Source organism: Octopus bimaculoides, chromosome 10 (genome assembly GCF_046866305.1).
Source record: "Octopus bimaculoides isolate indiv1 chromosome 10, ASM4686630v1, whole genome shotgun sequence".
Lineage (NCBI taxonomy): Eukaryota > Metazoa > Mollusca > Cephalopoda > Octopoda > Octopodidae > Octopus > Octopus bimaculoides.
The window spans coordinates 15,941,330-15,961,679 of NC_142937.1; the positions used below are offsets into that span (position 1 = coordinate 15,941,330).

Consider the following 20,350-nt stretch of genomic DNA (forward strand, 5'->3'; position numbering starts at 1 on the left):
GCAAAGTCATGGAACGAATTGTCAGAAGGAGGTTGATTGCATTCCTAGAAGAAAATGACTTGCTGACTGAGACCCAGCATGGTTTCCGTCCAGGTAGAAGCTGCCTCACGCAGCTCTTGCAGCATTATGACTGGGTCCTGAAGCAGCTACTTGACCATTCAAATGTTGATGTGATATATCTCGACTTTGCAAAAGCCTTTGACAAAGTTGATCATGGCTTGATATGTCACAAGCTGCGAAACCTTGGCATAGCTGGTAAATTAGGAGAGTGGCTGCATGACTTCCTGAATGGTAGAAGTCAGACAGTTGCAGCCAATGGAGAACTATCTAGGGAAACACAAATATTGAGCGGTGTTCCACAGGGAACTGTTCTGGGGCCACTACTGTTCATAGTGGCCCTTCTGGACATGCCCACGGTCACTCGGAGAGCCACTGTCACTAGCTATGCTGATGACACAAAGATATCTCAGGCAATAAAGAATCCTGATGATATTGTAAGCCTGCAGAATGACCTAAATGCAATATATGAGTGGGCAGAGCAAAATAATATGCAGTTCAATGCAAAAAAATTTCAAGTACTGCGCTACAAGACCATGAGTACCTCCCAACTGGCATACACAGGGCCTGGAGGTACTGCAATCCCAGAACCACAAACAGTTAGAGATCTGGGCATCAACATGTGTAGTGATGCATCATTTCACATGCACATTATCAAGTTGACAGCAAGGTGCAGACAACTGGCGGGGTGGATACTGAGGACTTTCCGTACAAGGGATCAAAAAGTCATGTTGATTCTATGGAAGACATTTGTTCTGAGCCGCCTAGACTATTGCTCTCAGTTGTGGTCACCACACAGTGTTAAGCGGACAGCAGAACTCGAGGCAATTCAGCGGCACTATACAAAAAAGATCGCCACAGTCCAACAGATGAACTACAGGGAGCGACTGAAGGCACTAGGTCTCTACTCCCTGGAGCGCAGGCGGGAGAGATATGTAATAATATACATATGGAAAATACTGGAAGGACTGGTGCCAAACTTTGGTATCAAGTACTACAGGAATGCCCGCACAGGTCGCCACTGCATGGTGCCAAAGGTACTGTCCACTGCATCTCACATAAGAACGAGATACTGCAGCAGCCTCGGTTTCAGAGGACCTCAGCTCTTCAATGCCCTGCCAAAACATTTGAGAGACATGCAAGACATGGATGCAGAGGTCTTCAAGACAAAACTTGACGCTTTCCTCTCCACGATACCAGACGAACCAATGGCTCGTAATGAGACGCAGTTTAGGGCAGCTGTGTCAAATTCTCTTATACACCAGATGTGCCATCAAAACTCTTGATTGGACCATGTCAGGTGGGGGAGAAGAGCCATGCAAGGAACGTGAAAATCACGGTGGTGCACCAGCATGACCGCAGCCACTTGGCTGAAACACATAAATAAATAAATAAATAAATAGATATATATATATATATATATATAGATATATACATTTCTTTTATTAGCCACACAGGGCTCAACGAAGATGGGACAAATACAATGTAGAGCTTTTCTTTTTGGGAGGGGGAAGGAAGGAAAAAAAAAAAAAAAAAAAAAATGGTGGTGTCGATCAAAAGGGATCGTAGGAAGGGAAAAAGGGGCAGTTCGATCAAAAGGGATCGAAAAAAAGAAAAGGAAAGGCCGATCAATAGGGATCGTGTATCACACAGTAATGTTCTCGTGTAAAAAGAGGGGAGGACAGTTTAGGTTTAGCCGTGGAAGGAAAAGCCCACGGAAAAGACCACGGTAACCTTGGTCAATATTCTCATTGAAGAAACTATAACAGTAAGTGACTCTCTTTTGCCTTTTTGTTTTATTTTTTTTTTCTTGTTCATAGGGTTATGCTCAAGATGGCTCCGTCGTTCACACGTGCCATCCTTGCTACATTCACCCATCTTTTTTTGAAGCATTCACTAGACAAGACTTCCCTTTCTACTCTCAACTTCCTCTTCAGGTGATACTTGAAGAAGTTGATGAGAGATTGCCCAGAGAGGAAAGTCTTTGTCTCTAGACCTTTCAGACGCGTCCACCATACACATTCTTTCGCCATAGCCACAAGTACAATGAAAATAGCTCTTCCTTCCCGTTTAAAGGAAGGAGGCGCGACAATATTCACGATAGACTCGGCTGATAGACCGACTCGTCCCACACGCGATAGCAGTTGTTCGACGTAAGCCCACAGCTCCGAAATGGTGGGACACTGTACGAGTGCGTGCAGAACGGTTTCGTCGCTCTGCCGGCATCTCGGACAGGTCAGCCCCGTGTTTCTCGAGCCATGCCTGTAGAGCTTATCCCGAACGGGTAGTGCTTCTCGATAGCACTGCCAGGCCAGGGATCTCTGGAAGTTGTCCATAGGTCCCGGCCCGAAGGTCGTCTTAAACAGGCGGGTCAGGTATTCCTCGTCGACGCCCAGGTTCGCCCCGAGATCGTCGTCGTACCTTCCCTCCACTAATCCACTATAGAATGCGTTAGTTGTGATGCAGTCGCTCAAGGTTGACCCGGGTTGTTGGAGTTGCCGAAGAGCAGCGCGACACTCGCGGTGCCATTCGCCCTTCCTCGGCCTCTTCTTGATCCATGACTGCAGTTCGGTCATGGAGACGAGCTGCGGGAAAGCGCGCCGCACAAACGGTGACCACACCTGTTCACCGCTGTCTACGTAGAGCCGGAGATGTCGCAGTCTCAGCGCGTGTCTGCGCATCATCAACCACGGCATGCCCAGTCCTCCTTTTAACGGGTGTTGGCAGCAAACGGATCGCCTAACCATCGGAACGCTTCCTTTCCACAAGAAGCGGAAGAGGATGCGCTCCAGTTTGGTGATGGTAGGGTCGGGACAAGGAACGACGGTCAGGCGGTAGTAGATGACGGACGCGATGTACGTGTTCGCGACCTCCGCCCGACCTTTCAGGGAAAGCTTCCTCTCGGCCCATTGCCGGGCTAGAGTGGCCACCCTTCTCGTTATCTCGTCCCAGTTCTTCTCCGTTTGGAGGTCTGGACCAAACCAGACCCCGAGCATCTCAACCGGACCGTCATTCCAACGTCCCACGACGGAGGCGCTACTTGACGGCATGGGGTTGCTTCTCCAGGTGCCGAGCCGCAAGCCCACTGACTTATCCCGGTTGATTTTCGCTCCCGTTACCGCTTCGTAGTCTGTCAGTGTCTCGCCGACAAGCTCGATGTGCTTTTGGCTAGACACTATGACGGTGACGTCGTTCGCGTATGCCGACACGCTCGTCCCGCATCCCAACTCTCGCGGGATGCCCCTCAGCGTCGCCAGCTTCCGCAGTAGTGGCTCGAGAGTCAACACGTACAGAAGCGACGAGATGGGGCATCCCTGACGGACCGAACGTGCAATGTCGAAGGGTCTTGATAGATGCCCATTGACGCGAACTACCGAACGGATGCCTCTGTACAAGGCAGCCATCCAGCCGCGGAAAATGGGACCGAAGCCGGCTGCTATGAGGACAGCCTCCAAGTATTGATGGTCTACCCTATCGAAAGCTTTCGATTGATCTAAATTGATCAGGGCCCCACCCATGCCAGGTTCCTTAACTACCCTCTCTATGATGTAGCGCATCAGATGGAGGTTGTTATGGATGCTCCTGCCCGGCACCGCTCACGTTTGCGCCTTGCCGATCAGTTTCTCAATGACAAGCGCCAACCGCTTGGCTAACACCTTGGCCAAAATTTTCAAGTCTGCATTGAGCAGAGTGATGGGCCTAAAGTTATCTATGACGTCCCCCTTGTTTGGATCTTTCTTCAGCAGCGTTACGGCTCCTCGACTCACAAAACCGGGAATGCTCCCGTTTTGCTGCCAGTTGCAGTACACCGCCACCAAGACGTCTCCAAACAAGTCTGGCTTACAGTTGTAAAGCTCGTAGGGCAGACCATCCAAACCCGGAGATTTGTCCCTCGAGCATCCCGCCATCGCGTCCCTCACTTCCGCCGCCGTGATGGCACCTTCGCAGCACTCCGCCTCTCTTGCCGAGAGTCGTGGCAGGCTGTGCAGGTAGGCACTGAAGTCCACCCTGCGTTCTCGCTCGCCATTCGTCCCAAACAGTCGAGCAAAGTGCCGCTGAAAGGCCTCACACATTTTGCTTGGCTCGAGCAGTTCGCGCCCCTGTTCGTCCACCAGAGACCGAATGGTGGCTTTGTTGCCCTGTTGCGCCTCTGCCACCCGGGCCTCTCGTGCGGCTCCAACACCTTCGTTTCTTAGAGCACGCATCCTAGCCCTGACAACGCACCCTTCGTGTTTGGCGTTGAAGTGTTGGTCAAGGGCCAACCTCGCCGCCAAAATGTCGGATGCGATGCCACTTCTAGCTTCTTAACTAGTTCACCCTCTACTCTGTTTCTGTCTATGGCTAGTGCTTTGCTATACCTAACCGCTTCTGCTTTTATTGCTCTCTTGAGGGCAAACCACCATTTGTTATTGATGATGGCTCCTGTCAAAGCCCTCTTTATTAACGTGCTAATCCGGTCTCTGAAAACTGGTCTCGACGGGAAAGACGCGTTTAGTTTCCAGTAACCGGAGCCCTGCCTATGTGTCTTATCTAAGTCTAGCGTACACGTCACAAGTTTGTGATCCGTGTAGCTGACTATGTGAAATTGTGGACACCCTATGCTATCTCTATCTACTCTCCTACACAGTATTCTATCTAGATACGATCTCGACGACCCGATGCGGTTTGACCATGTCCACATTGGTGCATTCGGGTAATCGAGTCGGTACCTGTCAGACAGTTGAAAGCGTCTGAGCAGGTCTTTGAGGCATTTGCATCCCCGTCTATTCCTAGAGAGAGAGAGAGAGAGAGAGAGAGAGAGAGAGAAAGAGAGAGAGATAGACAGACAGATAGATAGATAAATAACACACATACACAACCAGAGAGAGAGAGATGTTAATGTTTTTTTTTAATGTTCAATTGTAAAAAACAATTTTACATGTCACTGTCAGTAATGTTCTTGCTTAAGAATGAATAAATAGATACACATGCACACATACATATATGTATGTGCATATGTATGTATGTATGTGTGTATATATATATATATATATATATATATATATATATATATATAAATAAATATAAATATTGGGTCATCCCATAAATAATGCGGTTTTTTTAATTGCATGAACTAAAAGTCGAAGGGCGATGGGATAAACTACCTGCACCAACTTGCTATAAAAGCAGGTAGTAATTTTACCTTGTACTTATTCTTAGTGCAAGTTTTGAAGAGTGCAGTTCGATTTTGACAGTTATTTTTTCAAAGTTATAATGGAAGTGACAAAAGGGCATATTTGGCATATTTTGTTTCATTAGTTCAATAAAGGTAACAACGTAATGGAAAGTGCGAGGAATATTAATTCAGTATATGGGGATCAGACAATAAACGTAAGCCAGTGTCAACGGTCTTTCCAGAAATTCCAAGCCGGAAACTACAGCCTAGAAGACAAGCCTTGTCCTGGATGATCTGTAGAGCTCGACAAGGACATCCTGCAAACCCTGGTGAAACAAAATTCCATTGTAACTGTTGAGGAACTAGCAGAGAAGTTTGGATTTGGTCATTCAACCATTCATCAACACGTGCATGCCATTGGAAAAGTCAGAAAATTGGGCCAATGGGTTCCTCACAAACTTTCCAAGTCTAATCACACACAGAGAATGAACCTTCTTTGGACCTAATAGTGATTGATGACAAGAAATGGGTTCTCTATAAAAATGTCAAGTGCCGAAGACAGTAGGTAAGGAAAGGAAAAACTACCAGCACTCCAGGCTAAAGAAAATCTTCATCTACATAAGGTGTTGTTATCTGTTTGGTGGGATGTGAAAGGGTTAGTCCACTTTGAACTTTAAACCAAAACCAAACGATAATAAAGATCTACTGTGAGCAACTTAAGTCAGAGCTAAAAGAAAACGACCATTTTTGGTTTCAAGATAGGTGTTCTTTCATCAGGATAATGCTTGGACAAATACAAGGATGACATTCCAAAGGCTGGCGCAGTTTGAATGAGAAATGATGCTCCATCCACCATATTCGCCGGACATTGCCCCATTTGATTATCATTTATTCCCCAGTCTTCAAAATCATTTGGACGGAAAAAATATGAAATCTGGTCAGAACAGTATTGGAGGAGTAATTTTCATCATGGACAGGTGAATTTTGGAAGAGCATTGTAGAAAATGAAGGAGAGTATATTTTAGATTAAAAAAGAATTTTGTTCATCTTAATTTTGAAAAATAAAAGAAGTATAAAAAAACCACATTATTTATGCGATGACCCAATATGAAAGACCCATCTAGCGCTCACCATATTTTCATTCCCAATCTTTTCAAATTAAATCCCAACTTAACCAGTAAGGAATAACCAATACCCAAGATTATATATAAGAGGACAAGAAAGAAAAAGAAAATAGGCAATGCATTCTTTGAACTGCTCAAAATAATAATTTTAAAAAATACAACAAAAATTTGCTGCAACCAACAAAAATAAGCACATAACAAAAAGTAGTGAATCATGGCCATTTTTTTGTATAGCTGTGAGAAAAATGGAACTGAAAAATAGATGCTCAAAATGCAATAAACATGCAAAACTTTAACTACATAGGCTATTGTATTGAGTGTTACCCTTTTCTGAGTATTATTCCTTGCAGACTTGTTGGAGCTTCTAGAAACATCTGATCTTTTTTCAGAGCTGTCGTCTTCTATACTAACAGCATCGTTCTCTGTTAAGTTATCCTCGTCGCCATCACCGTTTTCATCTCCACACGAATCCTTTGATGATAAAGTGTATAATAGAAACGTTCTCTATCTGTTCTCATTATTAATTACAGCATTTTTTTTAATATATATATGTATATATATTTCAATAGAATTCTAAATACTAATAAATAAAGCAAGCTAGTTGAGTTCATAATCCATTGCACCACTTCTTAGCAAAGTATGTTTGGTACCTTAAAGACTGAGATGCTACTATCTCAATTATATATCATTAGTAATCGTGATATACAAATAAAAACATATCAACTTCTTGTAACAGCAACATTTATTTTTTGGTTTATTTTCAGTTTTGTATCTAAGTCTGAATGATGAATAAAAATGTAATTATCAAGGTCATCATTTGACATCCACTTTTCCATGCTTATATGGGTTACAGAGTATTCGTTGAGAAAGATCTTGTATGGTTGAATGCCCTTCCTGTCACCAACCCTCACCTGTCTCCTTATAACTAGACAGGTTTTTCATGGAACACTGGAAACAGATACCATCACCTGTATGATGGTGATGCTTGTTTATGACAATCTCATGATGTCAAGACAAGGATATATACAAACACACACACTTGGGAATATGTTAAAAGAGTTAAGAAATAGGGATAATGAAGAATAGATTAAACTGGTGTTATTTTTGTCTTTGTCATGTTGTTTATGTATAGAGAGAAGAATATAGGTTTACATACATCTATTGTACTAAATGTATGTATATTTATGATAATGTAAGCTGCAATAATTTTTATCATACAAAACTTGTAATCCTTTATGAAATTTTTTAAAGCTTACATTCTTTTACAATTCTGAGACAGGTCATCACCGATGCCAGTGTCTGTTCATAAAAGCATTTTCACCATTTTAGTGACAACATTTACGATGATGGTAACAGAATTAAGATAGATGGCAACATAACTGAGACACAAGATAATGAATTTAAGGCTGATGTTTATGATTTGGAGGCTGACAATAAGATTGAAGTTGATAAAGTCAAATTTGAGGGAGAACCACTGTATCTTAGTAACTTGATTTCACACACATGAAAGAGCCACATATCAAATTAGATGAATTACCTTCAGTGCAGGAGAAATAGAAGCTGTGAAATTCATGTCATTCTATTCTTATTTAGGGCAAATATCTATACACAGACTTAAACACTCTTTTCATCAATAATTTTAATAAAATAGAAACAAACATAAAATAAATGTACAATTCCTTCAATACCCTACACTTAGTCATGGGTGTTTATTTTCAAACAAACAAGTTTTTTTGAAGCCCTGTTCCATTTTCTGCCCACCACCACTAATTTTCTAAAACACACATTTACCCTAAAATTAACTCAGGCTTTTCTCATAAATTATACTGTAGATTTTGTAGTAATAGATTAAAGGACTAGTGGTTATGGTAAGAATGTAAACGATCATCAATAAAATAAATTAAATATTCTAAGAAAAATAGAATTAATCTTTTAAAGATCAACTGCATGGCATTGAAAATATTTCCCCTCTCCCATAAATTGTAGTAAAATCTTTAAATAAAGTTTAAAGACTAAGAAAATAAGTTTATCCTAATCCCAACACAAAGTGGTTATTGTCTTTAATCTTTTACTGGTTCCAGTCATTAGACTGTGGCCATGCTGGGGCACCACTTTGAAGAATGTTAGTTGAATGAATCAACTCCAGTAATTTTTTTTAAGCCTGGTACTTATTTTATTGATCTATTTTGCTAAACCACTAAGTTACAGGGACATAAACACATCAACACTAGTTGTCAAGCAGTGGTGGGGGACAAAGAAACAAAAACACACACACACACACACACACAGACACAAGGGGCTTTCCGTCTACCTAATCCACTCACAAGGCTTTGGTTGTCCCAAGGGTATGCTAGAAGACACCTGTCCAAGGTGCCACACAGTGGGACTGAACACAGAACCATGTAGTTAGGAAGCAAACAACTGTAAAGCTTCTAGTGTACATACTGCATATAGCTGTACTAGTGCCTGTGGTTCCTTGACTAGCATGAAATAGCAGCCAAATCTTCCTCAAATCAAATTCTACCAACTTAACAGAAGACAGGGCACATTAGATAATGTAGTACTGAATCATAACTGGAGTGCCTTTGATTATAGAACTGCTGTATCAGGGCTGACATAGGTTAAGTATCAACAGATACAATTGTTTGTTCTGTTTGTGTCACATCCACTTTTTCATGCTTGCATGGGTTAGATGAATATATTATTTAGGCATTGTTTTATTAAGCCTGATGTCCTTACTGTCACTAGCCCTTGCCTGGGATCTCTTTTTCAATACGTCTATGAAGGCTTGGAGTGGATAATCTGTTGTAAATGGGAGTGACAGCAACAACACTGCATGTATTGAATGACTTTCATAGAGCACACATGTACAAACACAAAAAGACACATACCTAAAAATTATCATCATAATTTAATGTCCATCTTCTGTGCTGGCATGGATTGGACAGTCAGACATGAACTGATGAGCCAGAATACTGTGCCAAGCTCCCATATCAGCTTTGACATGGTTTCTATGTCTGGATGCCCTTCCTAATGCCAATCACTTGGCAGAATCTACTGGCTGCTTGTTTCATGATACCAGCACTTGTGAGATCATTAAGTAACTTACAAAGAAAAAAAAAAAAAAGCTCCCTGCTCCCTTCAAAGGAATGAATAGTAGTAGACAGGGAAAAGACACCGTTTGGTCATGAATGACGGTGGGATTGCATCAAGAAAGTTACCCTGAGGCACAAGTCCTGGTAAGATTGTTTTTATGAAAGACCAACAATTGCCCATGCATCATACCAGCCTCCCCTCTCCACGCCACCAATGTTATCCAAGGGAAAGGCAAAGACCAATACAGCTTGGCACCAATGACATTGCAACTCATTTCTACAGCTGAGCAAAATGAAATAAAGTGTCTTGCTCAAGAACACAACACACAGCCCGGTCTAGGAATCAAACTCACTACCTCATGATTGTGAGTCCAATGCTCTAACTACTGAGCCATACACCTTCACATGTAGTAGATACATACATATATATACACACACACATATATATATATATATATATATATAGATGTGTGTGTGTGTGTGTGTGTGTGTGTGTGTGTGTGTGTGTGTGTGTGTGTGTGTGTGTGTGTGTGTGTGTGTGTGTGTGTGTGTGTGTGTGTGTGTGTGTGTGTGTGTGTGTGTGTGTGTGTGTGTGTGTGTGTGTGTGTGTGTGTGTGTGTGTGTGTGTGTGTGTGTGTGTGTGTGTGTGTGTGTGTGTGTGTGTGTGTGTGTGTGTGTGTGTGTGTGTGTGTGTGTGTGTGTGTGTGTGTGTGTGTGTGTGTGTGTGTGTGTGTGTGTGTGTGTGTGTGTGTGTGTGTGTGTGTGTGTGTGTGTGTGTGTGTGTGTGTGTGTGTGTGTGTGTGTGTGTGTGTGTGTGTGTGTGTGTGTGTGTGTGTGTGTGTGTGTGTGTGTGTGTGTGTGTGTGTGTGTGTGTGTGTGTGTGTGTGTGTGTGTGTGTGTGTGTGTGTGTGTGTGTGTGTGTGTGTGTGTGTGTGTGTGTGTGCTGTGTGGTCGATACCAGTGCCGGTAGCACGTAAAAAGCACCCACTACACTCTTGGAGTGGTTGGCATTATGAAGGGCCTCCAGCTGTAGAAACCTTGCCAGATCAGATTGGAGCTTAGTGCTGCCTCCTCAGTCCTCAGTCAAACCGTCTGACACATGCCAGCATGGAAAGCAGACATTAAACGATGATGATGATGATGATGCTATATATACATATACACATATATATATATATATATGCAGTTCCTCTCAAACCATCCAATCCATGCTAGCATGGAAAACAAATGTTGAATAATGATGATGATATTACATACACACACACAAAATAGGTTTCTTTCACTTTCCATCCACCAAGTTCACTTACAAGGCTTTGGTTGACCTAAGGCTATAGTAGAAGATACTTGCCTAAAATGCCATGCACCATATGATTACAAAGAGAAGTTCTTAACCACACAGCCAAGCCTACATCTATGATAATATTATTTTTAGGGGACTATTTATATGTATCCTACACATTCTCTCTCTTAAGGGAAAGCTATGAATTCTATTAACTAATTTCTTTATTGGAGGGCGGGGGTTAATAATACTAATAGAAATCCTTTGAAATAAAGTCAGTCAAAAAGCAACATTAATCGAGGTTATATTTACCTTTGTTAATGAATTGCTTTTCCCAGCATCAGGATCAACCAAGGCAGAATTTAGGGAGAAGATGGCTTCAATTTCAATCTGAAGATTTAAGAAATGGAAGATAAAATAAAACATTTAAAATATATTTATTTATTAATCAACCAATGTAGTTTAGAAATCAAAGAGTAACATTAAAAGAGAATGCTGTATTTGTACCACACTTTTTATCTTATTGTTTGTTTTAGCAAATGCTTCACATGACATAATTGTGTGACGTGTGTGTGACATACATTTGCCTATAGAAATAGGAGACAACACTATCAGTAAAATAAATGGAAGTAGATTAACCCTTATGATACCAACCTGTCTGAAATGACTTCTGCTTCTATGACAAAGACTATGTTAAAAAGTGATCAAAGTGAAAACCTTCTATCAAAAGTTTGTGATAATTTAGGCTTCAAACATCAGCTGAATAATAGTAATGACCTTTTGCTAAATTCCTTACTTTCAAAATTAATTGAAACAAAGGCAAAAATATAGTGTCAAAAAGGTTAATATATACATTGTAGATTTGCTCCCGTTTTTTTTTTTTTTTTTTTTTTTGTCTGGGAGGAGTGGAGAGTAGGTTTCAAGACAGAATTATTGGTTTTTAAAAGAATTACAAATGTCGGAAAAATAACACAAAATAATATTTACACCATAGAAATTGGTTTTTAACCCAATATATTAGTTTCAAATCTTGGCACAAGGCCAGCAAGTTCGTGGGAGTGGGTAAGTCAATGAGATGGACTGCAGTGTTTAGTTGACATAGATAAGCTATATAATAGAGGCTCCGGCTACTGGAAACTTAATACGCCCCTTTTGGCGATTAAGGAGTACAGAGACCGGATTAAGTTACTGATTCTGAGGGCATTAACCGGATCCATTATTAACAATAAATGGTGGTATGCCCTCAAGCGAGCCATTAAATTCGAGTCAATCAGATATAGCATAGGTTTAGTGGCTAGAGAGGCTAGGAGGGAATCAGTATTAGATAAGGACTTAGAGGAAGCAATGAGAACTGGTTCTGCGGCTCAGGTGAAGGCCAAGACTGGCGTTAAACCAGCACCTCGAAGCCAAACACATGGGTTGCATTTTCAGGGCTAGACTACATGCAGTGGGTTGTGAGGGAATCAAGGCCACAGGATGGGCCCAAGTGGTGGAAGCCCAACGTGGTAATGATGCCACAATCCGATCTTTGACGAACCAACAAGATAAGTTGATAGACGAGCCTGAGGAGATGTGTGAAGCTTTTCAGGAGCACTTCACCCAGCTTTTCGGTAGGGGCGGCAGACCAGATAGTAGAAAGGACTTAATGGACTTCCTTGTCAGATTGCTGCGTCTCTCAGGGCAGGACGCGGAGTGCTGTGAAGGGCCGATCATGCCTGAGGAGGTAATTGGGGCTATAGCAGACTGTGGCACGGGTAAGATGCCGGGACAGTTTTCCACACACAAGACTTCGGTCAACCCAGTGCCTATAACAGAAGATACTTGTTCAAGATGCTGTACAGTGGGACTGAACCCAAAACCACAATGGTTGGGAAGCAAGTTTCTTACCCATATAGTCATCATAGGTTATACAATTTCTTATGTTATCCGTTCTTACAGTAGAATTATTTTTTAACATTGACAGTTTAATAAATATTTTCACCACCTACTCTCTCTGGGGCACTAAATTGGATTCCATTATTCTTCATGAAAATAATCAGCTGCATTTTAAATCTCAAGCTATGTTTCCTAAATAACTGGGGGATCTTTCATAGTTACTACCATATGAAACTTTTTCTTTTTTAACCTCAAGCATTGTTGAAGTCCTGAAGTGTTTAGATATCATTACAAACACCAAAATATAATAGGATTAAAATCTTCTTAATGACATTAATATTATTGATATTTGAGGCATCAAGACAGTATAATAACAATAAATCTATTTCTACTAACCTACTTAATGAAGCAATGTTTTTCATATTTATGACAAATCCTAGCCGTTTAATTATCACAATTAAAAAGGATTGTTTAACCCTTTTAAAATCCAAGGAAAACGTAAAATTTCATCAAAACGACAAATGATCCAATTTATATTTTTATGCACACAACAATCAGCCATTGCCACTTAAAATCTAATACAATATTGACTGAGCAGTAATATATAAAATTTACAACATGGCTGCCACAAGCAGCTATGCTCTATGCTGAATAGATTTAAGAACAAAAAGAAAACTGTGACAATGCATAAAAACCTCCCCATCAAGTTTTGAGTTTAAAGATGTATTCATCATTTACCAGAATCAGACAAATATAAGGTTATTTTAAAATATCAACCATTATTTCACAAACTAGCATTTATTTAGTGATGTTACTTCTCCAAGTGACATTACATGAAAACCAGCATATATGTGCAGACTCAAACCAACAATTATCATATTGCAGATATACTAACTCACATCAGACTGAGATGGTTAGTAGAAAAGGAAGTCATTAAAACAGGTTCACAATATCTATTTTCTATGTAACAAACTAATTGTTTGGATTTACGTGTCACCATGAAGAGAGACGAATTACTACATTTAGCAGAGATGAGTTTATATGGGCTGAGACAACACAATCCTTATTTTTAATAGCAACTAGAAATTAGTGGTTTAACCCCTTTTAATGCCAATCCATGTGTGACCATCCCTGGTTTTATGATATAAATTTCCTGATAAAAAGTGATCTAAATATCTTCCTCTAAAAATTTTATGTTCCAAACACCAGATTAATAATGACAAAATTCTTTTAATAACTTCATTATTTTCAAAACAAATTGAAACAAAGGGCAGTATATATTACAAGAAATACGGCAACAAAAGGTTCCATCCTTTTGATGCCAATCCACCTGAAGCCACCTCTGGTTCTATGATCTAAACTAAAACCGTCTGTCAGAACTCCATGTTAAATCATGTTCCAAATGCCAGATTAATAATGACAAGGTTATTGTCATTAAATCTTCAATATTTTCAAAATTAACGGAAACAAAAGCTGTGTATTCCAATTGAAATAAGGTCACAAAAGAGTTAAGCAGACCTGTGTTTTCAAAGACATCCCAGCCATGTCATACTTTATTTAACCATTGCAAATCCCAGACTACATGATAGGGTGTGATTTAACCCTTTTGATACCAACCTGAGACTACCCACCCTAGTTCTATGATACAAACTTCCTGTATTAACAGGATCTAAATTAAAACCAGCCATCAAAATTCCATGTTAATTTATGTTCCAAACACTAGTTTTAATAATGACAAAGTTATTTTCTAAATTCATTATTTTCAAACTTGAAACAAAGGAAGCTTATTTCAACAGAAATATGATCACAAAAGAATTAACAGAATAATGTCAAAGCATTCTCACACCAGTCCAAACAGCTGATTAATAAAAATTCCTAGCATCTCAGATTTCAAGGTCAACCATTCAAAGAGACGATACTGTTAGGTTTCCTGAGCTCAATATGTCAAATATGTTCCATTCTCTGGTTAGAACCAACAGGCTAAAAGAACTTGATATTGCATCCAAGTGATATGTCAATTTCCACATTAGAATGTATTAGACAAAAAGTGACAATAGAATCCTTAACTGAGTTTTCATAAGTCATTAGTCAAGGATTTCTTTTGTTTGTCTATTCCTGGTAGGAATGGTGTGCACAGACTTCTTAGGTTCTTCCAGACTACAGTGAGTGGAATAATTGAGTGACATCAGCAGTTTAATTTGATGACCTAATGGATGTTGATAAGTGATGAGGAATACATGAACAAGGATGGGATGAGAAATAGATGCAGTTGTGAGGAGAATGAGTGAAGGAAGGTAAGGCTTCTTTGTGTCAGGTGGATTTAAATGAAGCTATAAAGAAAGAAAAAGTCAAAGGATTTGATGCCAATGATATAACAAGGGAAATGTGGCAGGTGGAGAACATCTCTATATAATAACTGCTAAAAATGTTGGTTTGTTGGTTGATTTTCCCAGCCACACTTTACATTGTATAAAGATGGAGACAGTAAAAGCGAGATGAAGAAAGAATTAACACAAGGTGCAGGATGAGTGCTTGGTGGGAGGCAATAAAGTGAGAGAGAGAGAGAGAGAGAGAGAGAGAGAGAGAGATAGAGAGAGAGAGAGAGAGAGAGAGAGATAGAGAGAGAGAGAGAGAGAGAGAGAGAGAGAGAGAGAGACTCATATATTTAATAATAACCAATATAAGTATTGGTTGGTTGATTTCACCAATTACATCATGTATAGAGAGGGTGGGGGTTAAAGAGATACAGAGAGAGTTAACATAAGATGTTCATAACTTTCTGAAAAATGCAGTTTTTATGAAATTTTGCAGAGATGAGTTTTCCAAGGTGTAGATTGCAATTATGTTGTTAAAATTTAGGAAAATATTCATGTACATTTATTGTAAATATACAAATGAGAAATTTGTTTTAATTTTATTTTCAGGTAATAAATTTTTTTCAAATTAGTATTCATTTCATCATTTTATATAAGTGCCAAGAAATTTGATGGAAGTTAAATTATAAATATTTATGTCATATTTTCTGATATTACCCAGGGTGGCAAATGCATCCTTCCAAAGTTACCAATCATATAATAGGTAACATTCTAATGGCTTAATATATGAGTTTTAATTAATGTGAACTATTTTTATTAAGCTGACATCCCTTCTGTCTAATGTATCTAGAAAGAAAGAGATGTTATCTAGAATCTAGTGTACAGATCAGTGGTTCTGAAACCTTTTAATATCTGAGCCAGATCCAAAAGCTGGATTTTTTTTAAAGAGCTGCACCAAAAAAAAGAAGTTACAAACAAGTCAATTAAAGGAAAATTTATTACATTTATAGAAGGAAGACCATTGGTGGGGCTACTGGAAGGATGCTTGAGGGCTGCATGCATCCCTGGGAGCTGTAGCTGAGAACTGCTGGTATAGTTAAATGCCAGAGGTGCTTCATCCAAATAAGTGAACAGAATTGTAGAGGAAAGGCTTTACACTTTGTTAGGAATTGTACCGTCTCAAACAGACTTCTAAGCTATTGTAAAATAAAATGCTTCTGAGTTTTTTAAAAAGCAATAGCATCCCATCAAATTAAAATTATTAAGTGTAGGATTAAGAATCCTGAAACATTAACTGTTTCAGTTATTTTAATCAAGGTACATCACAGAAAACAACATTGAAGAAGACAGAATTCTACAAGAAAGCAATGTTTCCTTACCTCTTTGCCTTTTGTTTCTCCTTTTTCAAACCATTCTACAGTAACACTCCGAGATTCTTTGTGGATACAACTTATAACAGCCGAATGAACACGACCTAGAGTTAAAAACAAATAAATCAACATGTTAATGTCTGTTCCTCCACATTAGAAGAAGTTAGATGGAGTGACTTAGCTGCATTTGGCACCACACCAAATCTAAAGCCTCGACTTAAAGTAGATTTCTTCAAAATACCAATAGGTGTGGTAACAATTTACGTATCAAAATACAAGTGATGGAAGTCAAGATTTTATAGCAAGAAGCCCTTCCTCATTGAAACTTTGTTAGGTAGAAATTTAAAATAAAGATAGAACCGTTATTAGGAATGTTTTTACAACTTCTGAGTAGGATTTTGGATTTAAGGATTGCTTAAACAAATGGACAGGTTGAAATATAAAAATGATAGTGAGAAAATGTTAAATGAAACCAATTTTAGATGTCCATTTATTAAAACAAATTTATAGAAACTCTTTTTAAATGATTCCTGTAGATTTCTGAATTAATTTGTTGAAAAGTAATTTAAAAGTAAACTACACCCCCGCCCCACCAAGTTTCTTTAATATATTTTTTCTTTTAAATTTAGGACAGAAACAACATCAGAAGCAAAAAATCAAGTATTAAAAACCACACTCCAGCCTCTGTCGCATGGGTATGCTGTATCCCCTCTATCTTTTCTACCACTACAAGTTCTGGCTGGCCTCACACCAACAACACCTACGCCCTCCCTGTCCCACTCATCTCTCCCCGCCATCAACACCTGGTGCATCCAACCCCACCTTCTTCCCTTTCCCTACACTAACCCCTATACCTGATCCTTCCTCTCCCAAAACTACATCACTCTGGAATCTCCACCCTGCAGGTATTGACTTGCAATTGTTTAAACAGAACATTAACAGCACCAACCTAATGTCACCTATCTTGGGATGTCTACAAGGGTCAGGGGCTCTAGCCCTGCCTCCAAGCTCAGTAATAAAAAACAAGACAGAGAAAAAAGCATGACAGAGCTAGAATAATCCTTAACTTAGCACATTGTCATTATAATTATTACAGGAATAAAAATACACCAAGTGAAAGCAATGTACTTTTAATTCTTTTCACAATTTACTCAGAAATTCCTCAATCATATACACATACCATTTTCAAATGATCTAAATTAAAACCTTCCCTCAAAATTTCATGTTAATTTGTTCCAAACACCAGCTTAATAATGACAGTTATTTTACTAAATTCTTTGTTAAAAGTAATTGAAAGAGAGACGGTGTATTTTTAACAGAAATATAGTATCAAAAGGATTGAAATGATATTTAAAAAACCTTCCATCACAAATTGTTAGTTTATTTTCCAAACACCAGTATAATCATGACAAAGTTATTTTACTAAGCTGTTTTATTATCTTCAAGATTAATCAAAACAAAGCCCCCTCCCCCAAAATTTCAGGCCTTGTGCCTAGAGTAGAAAAGATTATTATTATTATTATTATTATTATTATTATTCAGGTCACTGCCTGGAATTGAACTCAGAATCTTGGGGTTAGTAGCCCGCGCTCTTAACCACTACACCATAATAAGAACATCGAAAAATACCTTAGGAATGAGAACCCAGGTTCAAAATTTCTCCAAGACACCTAATGAAGGCTGGAGGGTATATCAGCCGAAACGTTGTGTTAACAACAAACAAGATGAAGACAAATATCCATCAAATGTAAATAATGTAAATAATTTTGAAATCTTGTTTGGGTTTTCCACTGTGATGACAGAGCCTTGGTTCTGGGGTCATAGCCATAGATCCACTATCTGTCACCTGTTATGACCATTTTCAAAAAGATCATCTTTCTCAACTTGATCAAGGAGATCCTGCACAGCTGAAACCCAATCTTGCTTTTGAAGCAACTACACACTACACACTTCACTTCCAAGCACTACTGTAAACAACGGAAGTGAGGGAGAACAATTATAAGTGCATGCATGGCAGAGTTCAATGTCAATTTGTGTCAAGTGGCTCCACTCTGCATACTATAGCTCTTTTACCGATAGCGACAGTCCCTATACTTTTAGACCAGGCCTCATAAATAAATATATATATATATATATATATATATATATATATATATATATATATATATATATATATATTGATAGAAAAGACAAAAGAAAGAGACCTCGATATTATGTAAATAGAGGAATATATCTGTAAAAATATGTGACACTTATTCAGTAGCCATAAGTGTCACATATTTTTACAGATATATATATATATATATATATGGGAGAATATACAAATAATAACAACAGACGAGGACAGGTGGTGTAAATAACAAAAGTATATATTAGTATGACGCTCGGGAATACGGAAAGTCAAGTGGAAAAATAATCGTGACAGAAGCAGTTTTAAAGTAATATCCCACTTAAAAGTGGATGTTGTGTTAGAACACAAAATACTATGTTATTTACTCTGAGAGAACCTCTTATATGGACTAGTGATGCATAAAAGGCACTGGTGTTGCAAAGAATAATAGCAACAGAAGAAGTATTAATACCAAAAGGTAATATTTATATCAACTTAAAAAGTGCTGTGTAGCCACAGATACCAAGGAAGGTCGAGATCACGTGACCTGGCAGTTTCAGCAGCAGATCTCCCACCAGTGATAGAAACAGGAGTGCTTTTATGCACCACAAGTCCATAAGAGAGGTTGTCTCATGGTAAATAATCCAGCATTATGTGTTCTAACACAGCATCCACTATTAAGTGGAGATAAATAAGGTATCTTTCAGTTTCTAGCTACAAAAGGATTTGATTGGCCAGAGGCTATACAGGAGGCACATGCCCAAAGTGCCATGCAGTGGGACTGAACCAAAAACCACACAGCCATGCCTCATATGAAGTAAGAAAACTATGTATAACAGTGAAAGCTCATGAGATGGTTAACCCTTTAGCATTCAGATTTCTTTATCAAATGTAATGCTTATTTACTCACATTGTTTTCAATTAATCATGCATTATCTCGTAGCTTTGAGATTTCAATGATGTGATGGTTTATAATTAGAGTAACATTGTAGGGTAGGTGTGAAGGGCTGAATTTGTCTGGTTTGAACATACAATAGGTAGAATATTTGGGCCTGATATGGTCAGTTCAAATGCTAATGGGTTAATAAAAAAGATTACCGGGTTGTTGAATGTATAATAAAAATATAATAAGTTAGATTAAGTTGAAAAATCAATAGGAAAATTTATACCTGAAAACACAAATCAATGAACAGTGCTGTAACTATTAAATGGGCTTCAGGACATTCCTAAGCTATGTTAGAAATTTTAATAACGAACGTTTTTAACTGGCACCCTGTCAATTATGTTGAGAGTTCCAGTTGATCCAATCCACAGAACAACCAGCTTGTGAAGTTAATGTGCAAGTGGCTGAGGACCCCACAGACATGTGTACCCTTAACATATTTCTCTGAGAGACAGCGTAACACAGAGTGTGACAAGGCCGACCCCTCTGAATTACAGGTACAACTCATTTTTGTCACCTGAGTGGACTGGAGCAACGTGAAATAAAGTGTCTTTCTCAAGGACATGTTTCCACTGGGAATTGAACTTATAACCTTAGGATCAAGAGCTGAATACCCAAATCACTAAGCCATGTGGCTTCAAGATGAACATTTAACCCTTTTGTTACTATATGTCTGTAAAAGTACACGTTTGTTTTAATTTTGAAAACAATGAATTTAGTAAAATAACTTTGTCATTTTTAAGTTGGTGCTTGGAATATAAATTAATATGTTGAGGGATTCCAATTTAAATCACTTTAAAACAGGAAGTCTTTATCATGTACAGTGGCTGATGTTAGGAAGGGCATCCAGCCATAGACATCCATGCCAAATCAGACTGGAGTCTTGTACAGCTCCCCAGCTCTGGTCAAACCGTCCAAACCATACCAGCATAGACAACGAATGTTAAATGATGATGATGCTGAACCAGGGACAAGCTCAGATAGGTTGGTATGAAAAGGATATCAAAATAAAAGAGTTATGTGAATA

General features: G+C 39.0%; 1 protein-coding gene across 4 annotated transcripts in view; it reads right to left on the reverse strand.

Annotated features, from left to right (window-relative positions):
- Positions 1–20,350, reverse strand: part of LOC106879651 (kinesin-like protein KIF2A) — a 73,805-nt gene that overhangs the window by 37,866 nt on the left and 15,589 nt on the right. For 2 of the 4 annotated variants that reach the window (XM_052971046.2, XM_052971045.2), the window contains exons 2-4: positions 16,280–16,374; positions 11,023–11,100; positions 6,661–6,807 (exon numbers count right to left, since the gene is read on the reverse strand). In XM_052971046.2, the coding sequence (XP_052827006.1) occupies positions 6,661–6,807; positions 11,023–11,100; positions 16,280–16,374 (320 nt within the window). The remainder of the gene's footprint in view (positions 1–6,660; positions 6,808–11,022; positions 11,101–16,279; positions 16,375–20,350) is intronic. The other 2 variants (XM_089358400.1, XM_052971047.2) reach the window with 1 other exon arrangement.